The sequence below is a fragment of the Cucumis melo genome, chromosome 8 (assembly GCF_025177605.1).
Source record: "Cucumis melo cultivar AY chromosome 8, USDA_Cmelo_AY_1.0, whole genome shotgun sequence".
Classification (NCBI taxonomy): Eukaryota; Viridiplantae; Streptophyta; class Magnoliopsida; order Cucurbitales; family Cucurbitaceae; genus Cucumis; species Cucumis melo.
Genome location: NC_066864.1, coordinates 5,834,006 through 5,848,416, shown reverse-complemented (window position 1 = coordinate 5,848,416; position 14,411 = coordinate 5,834,006). Strand labels below are relative to the sequence as shown.

The following is a 14,411-nucleotide window of genomic DNA, read 5'->3' as shown; positions in this document are numbered from 1 at the left end:
TAGATTCAATAGAATCTATGGAATAAACTGTGAGGCAATGGCTTGTTCTTTCATGTATACTATGGATAGTCTTATTTTTCCAGTAGCTTCTTTCGCTAGTAAAGACACAAATCAAGATTGCAGGAAAGATTTGAGCCGAGTGCGATAGAAACGGGCTTCAGCATTTAAGGAAAGCCACATTTTCATCAAATGGCACAGGAACTGGGTTCCTAATGTCATCTCTGATGCGCCTGGTTCAGCAAACGGTACTTGTAGCCGAAGGATGATCAGATTAGGATGTATAAATTAATGGGCACCGACACAGGAACTGAATTTTTGGATATTTACCAACACCAAAAAAAGGGGAGACAGCAATATGGTGGATGGTTTGAATCATGTGAACTGTGATTGTCATGGAAGAGGACGGCCGCTGGTGGGCTCTACCAGACTTCATATCATTGACCCACCTAGTCTTGTGATTGGCATGGCCTTTAATAAACGCATCATCCACAACTCCCTCTCTCTCTCTCAAATTTGTACTATTTGATTGACAGAATTGAAATTGAAATGATTAAGAATCTATATCCACTATTATTATCTTCTTTTGATTACTTCCACAGCATGTGATGTTGAACTTTGGATGTGCTCTATCATAAGCTGATGTGGTAGAAATTGAAGGCAAATTCGAACACGCATGCTTGGTTTTAGGAGGAAAATGGATGCCTAAAGATGAACTTCTCGTTCTCTCTGTTCAACCAAAAGACACAATCTCCAGCAAGCTCCTCACCATATAATGTGGGGGGGGGGGGGGGGGGGGGGGGGGGAGAGAAAGGAAAGGAAACAAATAAACTTTAAACATGGAGTTGGGTACAATGAATGCTATTCAATGGAGGAAATGGACAAAAAAGGACCCCTTTGAACTGTCAAAAAGATGGCGACGCACGAACAAGAATCATAATTCAGAATGGTAAGAGTAGAGCTCCATGTAAAGTAAAACTAGAATTCCTGTATTAGTACAGTTACGGTCATTTAATACATTTACATCTGTGTGTGGCAAATTTTTTTCGCCTTATTTCCTCGACAGCTTGGTATCAAAGTTGTTGAGATGATTGAATCCAGTCAAGAACTTAAGGTTGTGACTGTGATTGGCAGCTTCCTTCTCATCTTGACTGTCGGAAAATGGACGATTTCATCCTTTTCAGCTTCCCATCTGCTTTCATTTGCAGTTATGTAATGTTACTATTATCATAATGACATTTTCCCCCACAACTTCTGATTGGTTTCAATTAAAACCAGTCTCTCTTTGTAGATATTTTTTTCTTAAATGCAAGACAGAGAGAGTACCTGTAGGTCGTGACAAGATGATGAAGGAAAATTGAGATTTCGAGCCTGGTGAGTTCGACTCCAGGACATAGCCTCTGTCCCCCTCCAAAAGGTGTAAAGTTATGGTTGTTTGTAGCAGACAAATTTTCCTGTTTATATTTTTTACAGTTGCAGCCATACTTCAATCATTCATAAAGATTAAAACGAAACAAGATATGATTAATAAAGTCACAAACTTGCAAATACATTTTCCACTCTTTTATCGTACCTCCCATCTCCATGGATCAAACTCATGTGGGTTTGCATAGTTCTTTTCATCCATATGAACTGAAATAAAGGAAGCCAGGACGCACCATCCTTGCGGTATTAAATAGTCTGCCATCATATACAACGATGAAACCCCAATAAAAAAAATGAGAAACACACTTGTTAGAGCATAACTAGATGAATAAGACACCAATATCACTTAAAAAGTCAATTATCCTTGTAATTGTTGTAATAAAAAAAGGTATAGATTCCCTTACCATACCTTTGATTTTCACATCTTTTTGAGCTTTTCTCCAAACCCCATTGACGATATTAGCCATTCTTAATGTTTCACTAATCACCTAAATGAAAATGGAAGAGTAAACAAAATCAATCAGCATAAAGAAGAAAATTTTCAGTACTTTTTGGTGTGAGAATTGAAGTGTTAATTATGCTTACATTTTGAGTAAATTGCAAAGACATGTAATCTGTCCACGTATACTCCTCCCCAGATCCATCCTTCTCCTTCTTCAGTTTCATATTCTCTTCCTAATTTCATCAACCAAACAAAAGGAGAGAATTTGAGAAACCCCACCAAGTTCAAATAATTATAATTTACAAAGAAGTTCGTAATGTTACGGTATTTCCGATCCAATCCAAAGATGTGAATCCAAATTAAAGGATTTTAATGACAAGATGGAATTTAAATGGATATATAATGTTATAAGTTATGAATTAAAGAAAAAGGGGGAATTAGAAGAAGAAGAAGAAAAAGAAAGAAGTGAGAGTTGAAAAAGAAAAAGAGAGATAATTTTAAGAATAGAAAAGGAAAATGAAAAAGGGGACAATGAGACAGGTAATGGTCTCTACACGCGCAGCCAAGGAGTTAATTGGTGGTCCCTTTTTATCTGACAAACACGCCTCAATCTTAATATCGTACGGCCACGAAACCTCCACATCATCGCCTCATTTTCTCTGTCTCTCTCACTCACTCACACGTGCGCTCCCCCGCTCGTGCGTCTACCTCCACTTATACTCTTCTTTTCTTTCCTTCTTTCTTCATACGGATAATAATTATAATATCCCTTCCCTCCCTATAACCCTTCCGATAACGACTTTTTACAAAAGTCAATACTACTTCTAATTCTAACCCCACACCATCCCCCCTTTTTTTCCCTTCTTCAAATTCAATCAATCAACTTTCAAATCATGATTGTCTCTAATCAATATTTACCTTCTCAAATTTATATCTAATTAAATACATTTTTTCACTTTTTATTTCCAGTCTAACCAACCTATTTTAAACTTCAATGATGCTATATCCTGCGTGATCTCACATATTATACTTAATTCGACAACTTTTACATCCATTATACCCCAGTTTTAAAGATTAATAATAGAGTGTTTGCAGTGTTTACTCGATTATAATTATAGTTGATCCATGTGTTATAATAGTCTATTAAGTCACAACAATTTGCCTTTGAGGTGTAAAATACTTCAATACAATACAAACTATTTTAGAATAAAAAAAAAAATACCAAACACGATAACAGAAAGGGAAATTTAAAATAATAATATAAAACCAAACATGAAAAGTACCACCTATTATACTTTGAAACCCCAAACATGGAGAAGAACTAGACACCCCATTTGAAGTTGGGCACTCAAACAAGGGTAAATCTTCGATACAAGATTGCCTAATAATTCTACTGTTTAGAAAGAAAATGTCGAAGTGAGCTGGTATTAATTAATGTTAGGCCAAAGAGTTCTAAAAGATTATTAATTCCATCCCAAGCCATAATAATTTCCTAGATTCACCAATTCTCTAAACCAAAACAACTCTACTGCTTGCCCCTAATTGACCTTAATATTTTAGAAGAGACACTATAAATAAAATTGGCATTTTATAAACATAGATATACCTATTATCATTATAATTGTTATTTGGGTTTGACATGTGAGTGTCAATATTCAAATGTATAATGTTTTGAAGGAGAATATATATTTAAGTGAGTAACATGATAATTATTTAATTGGAACATGGTGGTTATCGGAAAGCACACTCTTGAAACCGACGGTTTTTGCCCACGGGCTCCACCCACCATCCCACCTCATGATTCAAATCCTAACCATTGGATCACAAAAAGGAAATAAAAAAAAACTGAGAAAAGAAAACGTACCATTAATTGGGCAAGAGCGCGGGGACAATCACCGAGAAATTTAACGGCGAGAGTCATGGCCGTCGGTACCGTCTCCTCCCCGGGAATCATCAGCTCTATGATGTGACTGCTGATGAAATCGAGGGGTAGCCCTTGGTTCTCACTGTGATCCTGTAAGAGCACGTCCACCGCATCCCTCGGTGCACCCTTCTCCCCCACCCTCGATTTCCTTTCTTCCACAATCTTCCCCACAATTTTCAACAACTTCTCTCTGGCCTGTAGTATACATAACCCCAACAACAAGATCAAGTTAATTGATTAAATATAAACTATTAATTTATTGATCAAATTATAATAAAGAAAAGGTAAACCTTCAAAGATTTATATAGCCTAGTTCCAGGTAATTTAATAGGTATACAAATCAAAGCTTTAATAAACTCTTCAAATTCCCTTTTTAAAGTCTCCAATTCTTTACCAGGTCCCACACTCATCAACACCTTCACCAATACTTCAAATGTGATCTGAAAAAAATATAAAATTATATAAATTTTCATGCATGACCCATATTATATATATAATACAATATTTTAAAGTAAGAAGAAAAAAGGGGGAGATTATTGAGACCTGTTTGGCTTCAGTTTGAAAATGCAATGGAGAGTTATTGTTCCAATTAGCAAGTCTAAGTTGAACAGTATTTTGAATATCTTTAGTGATTTGGGCTTTGAGTTGAGGAGACCTAAGGAAGGCTCCAATGATTGTATGAAGTCTTCTTTGAACGTTCCCTTTCATTCTTAGAATTGAATATGTACCAAGTAATTCTGTTATTGATTTTGGGTAAGCTGGGGTAAATATATTCCCATGGTTTTGTAAAATAACCTTGTTCACCTCTGAATCAGTTGATACTATTATGGGTGTCCCCAAAATGTTGGTTTTAAACACATTCCCATACCTGCAAAATAAATAACAAACAAAAATTAAATCCTTTAATTATATATATATATATATATATATTTTTCATCAATCTAAGTAAGTAGACTATGGTTACTGCAGCTAGAGTCAGACGTCTGCACTTTTAGTACTTTTTTGGATCAAAATTGCAACCAAAGATTTTCACCCACATGGAAATTTCTTCAAAAGTACATGCTTGGTTCTTTTAGGCTTTCAATTCTGATCCCTTATTGAGAATTGCCTCATTTCATTACAACAAACAGGAGAAGAAAAACACAAATAAAACAATAATATTTCCTATGGTTTAAAATTCAAACTTTTTTTCTCTCTTTGCATGTGTGACCTTCAGTGTTTTTTTTTTTTTTTTTTTTTTTTTGAAATTAAATTAAATTATCAATTATCAATTATCAATCCTCATCATCATTTCCTTATTCTCTTCTGGCCTCTCCAAAACAATTGAATAGAAAATCAATCCAACTAATTGCTAACTTGGATTAATCATAACAACAACCATAAAAAAATTGAAAAAAAACATAATTACCACCACAACTTTAATTATGGTGAAAATAGTTAGGTAACACGTCCAGCTAATGAATGATGGTGGCACTCATCATTTTTGTGCTGGGTTTTGTGTACTTTCTTGTAATGCAGTAATGTAGAAAGAAAATAAATAAATATATGATCCTCTATTTATGGTAACAATAAAAGGGAGGGAAAAAAAGAAGAATATTTTCTTAGAGAATGAGAAGGAAAAAAAGAAAAAGGAAAAAAGCTGGGTATGCAATGCTTGGTAAGGTTATGAATATGTTTGATAGGTAACTGGGTGTTTCCTACCAAAGGAAAAATATCAGAAATAATTGAAAAACTAATTAAAAAAAAACTTTTTTAATATTATTTTTTATTTTTAAGAAGACAGAACAAAAAAAGAAAAAGAAAAAAAAAAGAAAAAAGAAAAAAGAAAAAAGAAAAGGGAGATTGACTTACAGAGATTTGCGTTTGTCCATGAAGGTGACAGGACGAGAAGAATAGCCAGAAGAAATGAATTGAAGAGTTTCACCAAAGAAAGGCCAACCCAAATTCCCTTTAGGAATTCCATCTTTGTTCTCAATAATCTTCTTCTTCTTCTTGAACAAAAACCAACCTAAAATAACACACACAAACCATACCCAAAATCCCATTTTTTTCAATTCTCTCTAAACCCTACAAACACCCTATTAAACAAAAAAAGATTGCGACTTTTTCTTTTTCTTGAGTCAACCAAGGCAAAAAAAAAAAAAAAGAGAGAGAGAGAGAGAGAGAGAGAAGAAGACTTTTACTTGGCTATCAAATCAATTCATGCAGCCAAAGACCCAGTTTTTATGTGTCTCTCAAAGAGAAAAAAAGAGAGAGAAATGAGAAAAGAGGAATATAAATAGGAGTATAGGAGAGTGTCTATTTAGGAAATTAGGTATATAGCTTTGTCCTTTGTGGGAATTAGAGAAGGGGATGGGATTTGGGAAGTGAAGGGAGAGAAGAGGAATGAAAATCTTTTTTGGGTGTTGAGATTTGGAAGATCTATACCATGCCCTTATAACAATCAAAATGAATGAAGTGTGTGACACCATATTTGATGGCCTAATATTGACACCCTTTCTCTCCTTTTTTTTTTTTTTTTTTTTTGTCTTTATTTCATTAGGTATAGATGTTATTGTTACTTGGATTTCTCTATTCTAATCCATTTTAATTGTTCCACCAAAAATCCCATTTTTTTCAATTCTCTCTAACCCCACCAAAGTTGTTCCACCAAAAATGTTCTAAAATTGTACCTTACCCATTTCACCTCATCAATGCTCTTCCTCTCTCTCTCTCCCTCACAAACCCTTCGATAAAAAAATTGATATATTTGTCCTACAAATATCACTTCCCAACCTCTTTTTATAAATTCATTGTCGAAATTCGAATCTACAATCTTTTAAGTTATGTTAAAAGGTCAATCTACTCATACCTTATTCTTTATTGTTATTTTATTAAATAAGTAACATTTAATTTGTGCTTAAATTAATGATTACTGTTGTTAAAAAAAAAAAAAGTCAACTTACACGATTATGGTATAAAAAGTTCTGATATTTGACTTAAATAGTTATACTATATGACTAATAACGATAGCTTTCTCATTTGTTTACGTTTATAATGCGGGGATTACGTAAAACTCAGACATATAAATGAAAAGAAAAGCAAATTGGTCCCGAGAGATCCGGGTTTTTCGAAAGAAAAATGTGATTGGTATGAATCATAAGAATATAAAAATCCGAACTTTCGAAGAACATGGTAATGGGGTTTTTTGGAAACGCTTCCCCATAGCCGACTCCAAAAGTTTGATGGATTCCATGGCTAACTTTAGGGTTATGTGAGAAAAATGGAAGTGTCTGAAGAGAAAAGGTTGAAGCGTTGAAGAAGAAGAAGGAGGGGGGATGAGATCACATGGGTCGGGCCAGAATGAGAGTGTTTAATTTGTAGAATGAAAGAAGATGACCCACCTTGGAAATGGCATGTGCAGAAACTGAGCACGTGAACAAAGCCCACTGGGCCGATTGGGGGGCGCCGGAAGAAATCTCATCCCTTTCCCCTCTCTCACCCTAATCTAAACCCTATTCCTGTTTCTTTTTATTTTCTTTTTCACTACTTCCCATAATTCATTCGTCTTGTCTTCATCATGCTTCAGTACTTTAAACACTGTTTCACAGTCTTCAATATCTCTCTCTTTCTCTCTGCAACTACAAGTGAGTGATGGATCTACACAGTGAATGTGGACCCATTTCTCTTAACTTTGCTGTTTTAACTTTCTTCTCATCCTTCTTCATCTTTGTGTTTGCTGCTGTGATTCACAAAACTATCAATCCCTTGAAAACGGATTTCTAATACTACGTACTTTTTAGAGCAGTGTATTCATGTTGTTCTTAAAATACTTGTGTTGTGATATACTACGAATGCATGCAGCTAATATGAAAACTTTTCTATACTAATCCACTACTAGTAATTTTCTGGCAACACTATTGTAACGAGTGAATATGAATGAAATTACATAAAAAAATATATACTTTCTTAAAAGAATGAAAAATTATTATTTATATCAAGAATGATATTTGGTGGTTTCATCATCGAAATTTTAAAATTGAATGTGTTTCGTTTATTAATGGTTTATTGGAAATATAGGACCTCATATCAACAAGATAATTTTTACTTTTATGAAGCTATTTAATTTATCAATCAATTTATTACTTAATGTAATTCAAAACTACATTTGGATTAAGAGTTTTTTTTTATAAAACTCATTTCATTTCAATTCTAATAATTTTCTAACTAAAGTTTTGCTTTGACTGAGATTATTTACGTTTTTCAACTCCCTAGTTATTGATAATTTTAATTATCTCACTTTCTAAAGACCCTGATAATTTAAATTATCTTACTTTGCAAAGACTCTAAAAAATATAAATGATATTAAGTTGTCATATTCATTTGGAACGTTGAGTGATTGGTAGGTTAAGCATGTTCCTGTCACAAAACAATATGCTAATTGGTGGATGAGGTAGATTGCAATATGATATTTAGAAAGGAGATTAAGCTATAGAAGCCATAATCATGAAACCTAACCGAAGCTTCTACAAGAATGCCCCCTTCCAAAATTTTTATTTTTATTTTTATTCTCTCTGTTACACACAGAATGCAGACTCTGTCTACCTTTGAAGAGAGAGGTAAATAATTTGGAGTGGAACATTTTATATCAAAAAGTCAACATAATTATAGTACTAACATGGACAACTGCAGCTGTAAGAAATTCTAAATGTCACTCAAATAAAGATATTGGACCACCCACTCCTTTTCGAATCACTTTTTAATTACCAAAATCACATTATCATAAACATATCAAACGTAGAATCCAATGTTCACATGCATTTGAAACTCAAAAGGACCCATTTACTTTGTGGAATAGACCTTTCATTGGATTCCTTTTTATGGAAAGAATCTCTATAATCTTTGGAACCCAAGTGATTGAGTGCAGGGACCAACATAAAGATAGGGGAGATGGGGAAAAGTTTAAGCTAATTCTAATAATGTTCTTTTTTTTCTCAACTTAGATTTGGCATAATGGAAATGAAAAACGAACAATTTCAAACTTTTAATTGGGTAGACATTTGGACTTCCTCCACCTGTGAGTAGTTAATTATATTCAAGTATTGTTTAAGCTTGTCGTCTTTGACATGTTTTCCCAACTAATGTAGTTATTATATATATATGGTACCCATCTAATGTAGCTAACAATTTAGGGAAGCTTTAGTAACTCCTAAAGACAAAGCTATACACCAGAAAATCCAAAACAATGGGATGTAGTCAAGACAAAGGACCTCTATTCTGTTGATCCATGGCTTCCCTGAGATTCGTTAGTGTGATGGCCCGAGATTCCCTTTCCAATTAACCATTGGTATCGCGTCATTGTCCCAACAAATCCACCAAGCCAAGCCACAATTCCAATACCGTTGTTCATTTAACTACCGGACTATTGACATGTAACAATAACGAACAACGATTCACATTTCCTTTTCTTCCTTTCTTTGGTCATTTTCTAACAGAGTACAAAGGGGATCACAATGTGGACCCATATTTGTTCAAAATTGCTTCGAAAAGGAAGCTCGTTCATTTTATTATGGTGACAGGAACTGGGATCTGTTGGCACCAGGGCAGGGATAACAGAACTAAGAGTTCCCAACAAAAATTTTAATAAGTGAAAGTACTGGATTCAAATCAGCAGGAACCAAAAAATATGTGCAAGGAGATGTATTCAAGAGCTTCGTATCCGACCTTGAAGTTTTTATATTGGATGACGATGCCAGTCATCCAACAGGAGAGAGCTCAGCATGTCTTCAAGAAAATTCTTTCATCCGTAAATTTTCTCCACAATAAATAACTTTTTCTTTTTGTCTAATCCGCAATAAGTGACTTGGTTAACAAATGCTCTGCGTTTTACCTCCTGGAATTTCAAAAGCAGATGGATTTTCATTTCCACGAACAAAGAGGGAAATGATGGATTGAATAATAAATTGCAAGAATATAAAAAATCCAATAGAAAGGAGAAATTTTTGATACAAATACCAGCTTCTGCAATGATGAAATAACAATGTAGTTCAGTCCACGGGTTTTATTCCTTTTGTCTTGTTAGTTTGAGCAAGTTTAAGACGTTTTCATACACAATAAACGTGATTGAGGCCGCCGGGACATTCTTTAGAAGGTTTGGTGTAATTCCCCTGTAAAACCCACGAATGCCCTCAAACCTGCAGGATATATAAACAAACGGCAGAGGAAATTTTATTACTATGGTGTAGGTTATGGAGTGAGGGCTGACAAAAGCTCCAACTTCACTTTGCAGGGCCCCCCTGGTTAATTCTTAAGGCATTGAGCAATACAAAAATTCAAAGAGTAAAGGCACATTTGTTCTCCAGGTAGTGTAACGTTAATTGGACAGGTTAATTCTTACCGTGCAGTTTCCTTAAGAACGTGGAAGCTATCCATGTATCTTGGGATTCCATCATGGCCTGGTCTTTGCTGCAAGCAGACAGAACGCTCATTTAATTCCAAAAATAGAAAAAAGAGGAAAAACAATCTGGAAAGATAATATATATTGGGACACCTGCAACCGAGCTCGAATAACCTGAAACCAAGTCACTCAAAAATCAGCTAAGAAAAATGACTATAAAAACCACACCACAGTTCACAGCATCAAAGCAAATTTCAATTTACTTGAAATGGGTATGTCAAAAGCATGGCAGCAATTTTAGAAGTTCCTCCAAGAACAGCATAATCACCGGAATTCTGTGTGAGACAGTTCACAATAAGAGACTAAGAGTTTCCATTTCACATTCCAAGGATCTAATGGAGTAAACTCAAGCCAAAAATTTGTACCAGTAATTCCCCGGAACTTTGAGCATCGACTCTGGTCCCTTTAGACCTTGAGTTGGCAATAATTTTACGGAGTTCTTCATAGACTGTAAATTGAATGGCACCATGAGAAACCTGCTGTAGCAACAAAACACATCTATGAATTGTTCCCATGAAATAGTGTAAACAGAATGTCTTTTTATGACAAACGTACAAACTCTTTCCCACTCCATAATGAATCCTCAAAGAGAGAAAAGGACAAATGAACAGTAGTTCAGTTTGGGATAATGGTGAATCTCAGTTAAAGTTTAGAGTAATGCCCATGTTTGATTAAACAAAATTGCAGTATAATCAATGGAAGACATGAAATTTTAAAACTAATATATGTGTTTCTCACACTGACACACAAATACAGATAAATTTTTACAGGTAACAGAAGATATTATTAACAGGGCCAAAGTACAAAAGATGGGAGATGAGATGCCTAACAAGACCAATGGGTTACAAAAATCAAATACTAACTAATGCAATAAGATCCACACAGCAAACAGTTAAAAGAAAATTAAACTAAAATCTAACAGCTTACAAGCATAAGGCCAGGAACAATCCCTTTATAAAGAGCAGCAAAACCTTCCTCTCTCAAAATGGTTCTGAAGGCATCTGCAATTAAACATGATAGATGTGTATAGTATCACATGAATAGGAAATAATAGAACAAGAGCTAGCATTAGGTTCCAAGCCTAGACTATTCTAGATTAAAAATGAACTAACAGTGCACCCCCACAAAATAGATACCTACGCGTCCATTACCCGATATCACAGTGCTGAAGATCAGATAATTTCAACGGTACTTTTTTCGGAACAGTTGGAAATGCTTATCTACATTACTTTTAACTTCCAATGCTATGCTTCTTCAAGAACCAATGGACCTTGCTCCAATTAGTCACAGAATAAAGCTTCGAGAGAAAAAAACTAGAATTTTGATCTTATTTGTCTGTTAACATCATCAACTTCAAATACTTTCATTGATGTTTGAAAGACATTGGAAATAAAAAATATCTATTCTTCAAGCTCCGTCTCCAGATGAAGTAAAATTCTTTCAATGAGAGGGTTTGGCCTTCTTATTGTTTCCCTATTTTTATTCTTTTCTCTTGTTGATGAATAAATTTTTGTTTTTTCATGTTTACATAAAAGCCTTCAATCCTTGACAAGTCTAAATATCAAGGTAAAAAAGGCTGACAAAACAACTGTGTTTGTGTGTTCGAGTGTGTGTGTGTGTATGTGTGAGAGAGAGAGGGGGAATGGGGGTGGATAAAATATTGAAATTTAACTGAAGTACAAATCATATGATCTTATAACTTACTAGGATAAGGTATATCCCAAAGAACACATTATTATTAATTGAATGAAAGACAGAAGGCAGACCATATAGCCCAGAATAAGGTTGAGCTTGATGAAGAGGACTCTGAAGCTGCATTCTTGTTTTCACAAGCCAAACTGGATTTGTGCAAAAACAAACCTGAGAAGTAGTACAATCACAGTTGTGAATATAATAAAGATCAGAAGTTCAAAATGATGAGGGCATAGAAATATTCTTCTAGTTAGTGCAATAAGGAAATTGTTCGACGTTCACAAGCACAAAAAAAACCAAGGACTTGAAACATGACTTAGAAATGATAAAGAAACAATAATGAGGCAACAAAAAGAAAGAGGAAAAATCGGGGGAAAAAAAGGTCTTAAACTCACCAAAGCTCCTGCTTCCGCTGCTGAAGCAAGATGAAGACTAGGACTCAAGTCCTTCTTTCCACTGTCAGAATATCTTTGTTTGGCTCTGCCATAGCTACAATACATTGAGGGAAAACATTTAATAGAGTTCCAAAGACTTGATGAAAAGTATAAAAAAACAAGATTTCAAGAACTACTTTTTTTTTTTTTAGTTTTCAAATTTGGGCTTAGATCTTGTTTTTGACGAGAGAATTCAACACGAAAACTTTTGAAAAAATTAAAATGTTTGTATAATAGGCACAATGACTCTCTTACATATTTCAATAATGTTCCCTAATGTAGCAATGCTTTTCTGCCCCTTACATGATTAAAACACTTCACACTGCTGACACATAAAAGAGAATAACAAAAGAACTCATACCATAGAAGACTGAGAAAATATTCAAGTGATTAGATGCATTGTCTGATTGTTGGTATGTCTTTATGCCATAGAGAAAAGGAAAAAGAATCAATACACATCTACTTACAAAAAGAAATATAAACCCCAAGAAACAGTTGACCCGAGAACTGCAGGATAGAAGCCTGCATATAGTCCTCTCAAGCCCTGGAATAAAGGAAGCATCACAATCTAAATGAGAACAAAAGTGAAACCAAACGTACAATGTGATATAGAAATTTCAGGCAAAACAAGTCCATAACAAGGATTATAAGTAATAAGAAATTTGGAAGGTCGAATGTAACAAGTGTTGTGAATCATACACTCCGTGCAAGTACCAGACACCGATATATTAAGTATAAGCACCGCTTTATTTTCTAGTGGCAAGAAACACACCATAAGAATATTTCGTTATGGGGATAAAGAAATCAACTACGAGTAGTAAATTACCTCGTGGCTTTGTTTCAACTAGTAAGCAAACTCATTAGGATAAAAGACAAGCGATTCCGTTGCAGGGAAGACCAACTATGGTAATCATAAAATTTGCAACAAACTTTCCGTAAGATAACTTAATTTTCGACTAAAAGGTAAAACAAACAAATTTCATGGTTCTTGAAACTAACTCGACCATTTATATAACCGAAAACCCAAAATTAATATACCCCATACAGAAATTCAAGGGGAAAATGCTAAAGCCAGCAAATTGTCTTAATTAAGAGTTGCAAACATAGAACCTACAAACCTCCATCCGAGTAATAGTTAAGATTGCATTAACCGTATTCTTGTAAGTCGGGAGATTCGATCCTCTGCCATCATAAACTGCCATGTTGAATACAATTGGAGAAAATATGAATGCTAAAGAAATAAGCCTTGAAACGCTAGATCGTTAGTTGACACACGCAAGCTAACTTTGAGAGGCCATAAGTAAGCAACCTTGAAACCGGGTGCGGACGACATCTAGAGGATGCATCGCGGCGACAGTGGCAAATCCGGCGAGGGCACCGGCGGTGGCATTCTCCCACTGCCACATATCCAGCTGCGACTTCGATTACTTACCCAACACTTTGACTTCGTTTCTTTTTAGTTCATCGGCATGAGTTGCTGAGACATAAATTTTCGGCGGCGTCTCGGCGGGAAAGTTAACTCGGCACTTCCCGATTGGTAATTTCCTTCGGAGATCTTACCTAAAATATTAAAAATGAAAATTTGGAAATCGAAAAGGAAAATGTGGATCGAAAAAATTCAGTATTTATTGAAAATAAATTGATTCTCCATTATCTTAATTCTTATCGGTATTTAATTCTTAAACCCTTAAATAAAATAGTAATTCTTACCATCTTTTTTAATCTCATGACATCGAAATTTCCACTACTTTGAACTTTGATGCTTTATAATTAATCTTATTTAAGCTGGTTTTCATTTCAAGTCTCTCATTCAAGTAATTTAAGTTGGCATTTCTTAATAATAATAATAATAATAAACAACATCGGCTAAAACAATAATTCTTGTACTAGAGATTTTATCTTTTTGTAAAAACAAGAGGATTCCATGAGAAAAATTTATGTGACTATATGTCTATGTTACTAATCACATTCTATTGCAACCATTTCAATTACTATTTTATCTGTCAGCCTGTAGCTCAATAAATGAATAAGCTGCGATCTAAAAACTAGCTACTGTTTCGT

The 14,411-nt window shown here is 34.5% G+C and overlaps 2 protein-coding genes and 1 long non-coding RNA gene across 7 annotated transcripts; 1 reads left to right on the top strand and 2 right to left on the bottom strand.

Moving 5' to 3' along the window:
* The first annotated feature begins 800 nt into the window (after positions 1-800).
* Positions 801-1,547, top strand: LOC127150617 (uncharacterized). The gene is made up of 2 exons (XR_007823156.1): positions 801-946; positions 1,064-1,547. It is a non-coding gene; the product is annotated as an uncharacterized LOC127150617 (long non-coding RNA).
* Positions 817-6,272, bottom strand: LOC103485087 (3-epi-6-deoxocathasterone 23-monooxygenase CYP90C1). Of its 2 annotated transcripts, XM_051088923.1 has the most exons (10): positions 5,972-6,254; positions 5,640-5,796; positions 4,332-4,656; positions 4,079-4,228; positions 3,729-3,983; positions 2,008-2,097; positions 1,832-1,910; positions 1,571-1,677; positions 1,324-1,451; positions 817-1,189 (listed from the first exon to the last, which is right to left on the bottom strand). In XM_051088923.1, exons 2-10 carry the CDS (start codon positions 5,657-5,659, stop codon positions 1,099-1,101), a joined length of 1,245 nt encoding a protein of 414 aa, XP_050944880.1. In that variant the 5' UTR covers positions 5,660-5,796; positions 5,972-6,254; the 3' UTR covers positions 817-1,098. The 2 variants fall into 2 exon arrangements, with proteins under 2 accessions (XP_050944880.1, XP_008440770.1); XM_008442548.3 differs by having other exon boundaries at positions 5,640-6,272.
* Positions 6,273-9,200: 2,928 nt separating this feature from the next.
* LOC103485089 (folate transporter 1, chloroplastic) lies at positions 9,201-13,965 on the bottom strand. 4 transcript variants are annotated; one of them, XR_001762004.2, is made up of 13 exons: positions 13,660-13,964; positions 13,469-13,545; positions 12,818-12,894; positions 12,312-12,405; positions 11,991-12,084; positions 11,152-11,225; positions 10,590-10,703; positions 10,428-10,499; positions 10,318-10,338; positions 10,165-10,232; positions 9,783-9,961; positions 9,492-9,660; positions 9,201-9,356 (listed from the first exon to the last, which is right to left on the bottom strand). XR_001762004.2 is itself a non-coding variant. In XM_051088922.1 (12 exons), the coding sequence occupies exons 2-11, from the start codon at positions 13,472-13,474 to the stop codon at positions 9,829-9,831; spliced, it is 753 nt and encodes a 250-aa protein (XP_050944879.1). In that variant the 5' UTR covers positions 13,475-13,532; positions 13,660-13,965; the 3' UTR covers positions 9,201-9,660; positions 9,783-9,828. The 4 variants fall into 4 exon arrangements, 3 of the variants coding, with proteins under 3 accessions (XP_050944879.1, XP_008440771.1, XP_008440772.1); XM_051088922.1 differs by having other exon boundaries at positions 9,201-9,660; positions 13,469-13,532; positions 13,660-13,965; XM_008442549.3 differs by having other exon boundaries at positions 9,201-9,660.
* Between the last annotated feature and the right edge of the window lie 446 nt (positions 13,966-14,411).

Coding starts and splice junctions, on each gene's coding strand:
- LOC103485089 (XM_008442549.3), bottom strand. CDS start 13,756: ATGTGGCAGTGGGAGAATGCCACCGCCGGTGCCCTCGCCGGATTTGCC. Junction 13,546..13,659: donor CGTCCGCACCCGGTTTCAAG/GTTGCTTACTTA, acceptor TCAACATGGCAG/TTTATGATGGCAGAGGATCG. Junction 11,226..11,990: donor ACCTTATTCTGGGCTATATG/GTCTGCCTTCTG, acceptor GTTTAATTGCAG/ATGCCTTCAGAACCATTTTG.
- LOC103485087 (XM_008442548.3), bottom strand. CDS start 5,833: ATGGGATTTTGGGTATGGTTTGTGTGTGTTATTTTAGGTTGGTTTTTG. Junction 4,229..4,331: donor TTCAAACTGAAGCCAAACAG/GTCTCAATAATC, acceptor TATTTTTTTCAG/ATCACATTTGAAGTATTGGT. Junction 1,911..2,007: donor CTTTGCAATTTACTCAAAAT/GTAAGCATAATT, acceptor ATTTTCATTTAG/GTGATTAGTGAAACATTAAG.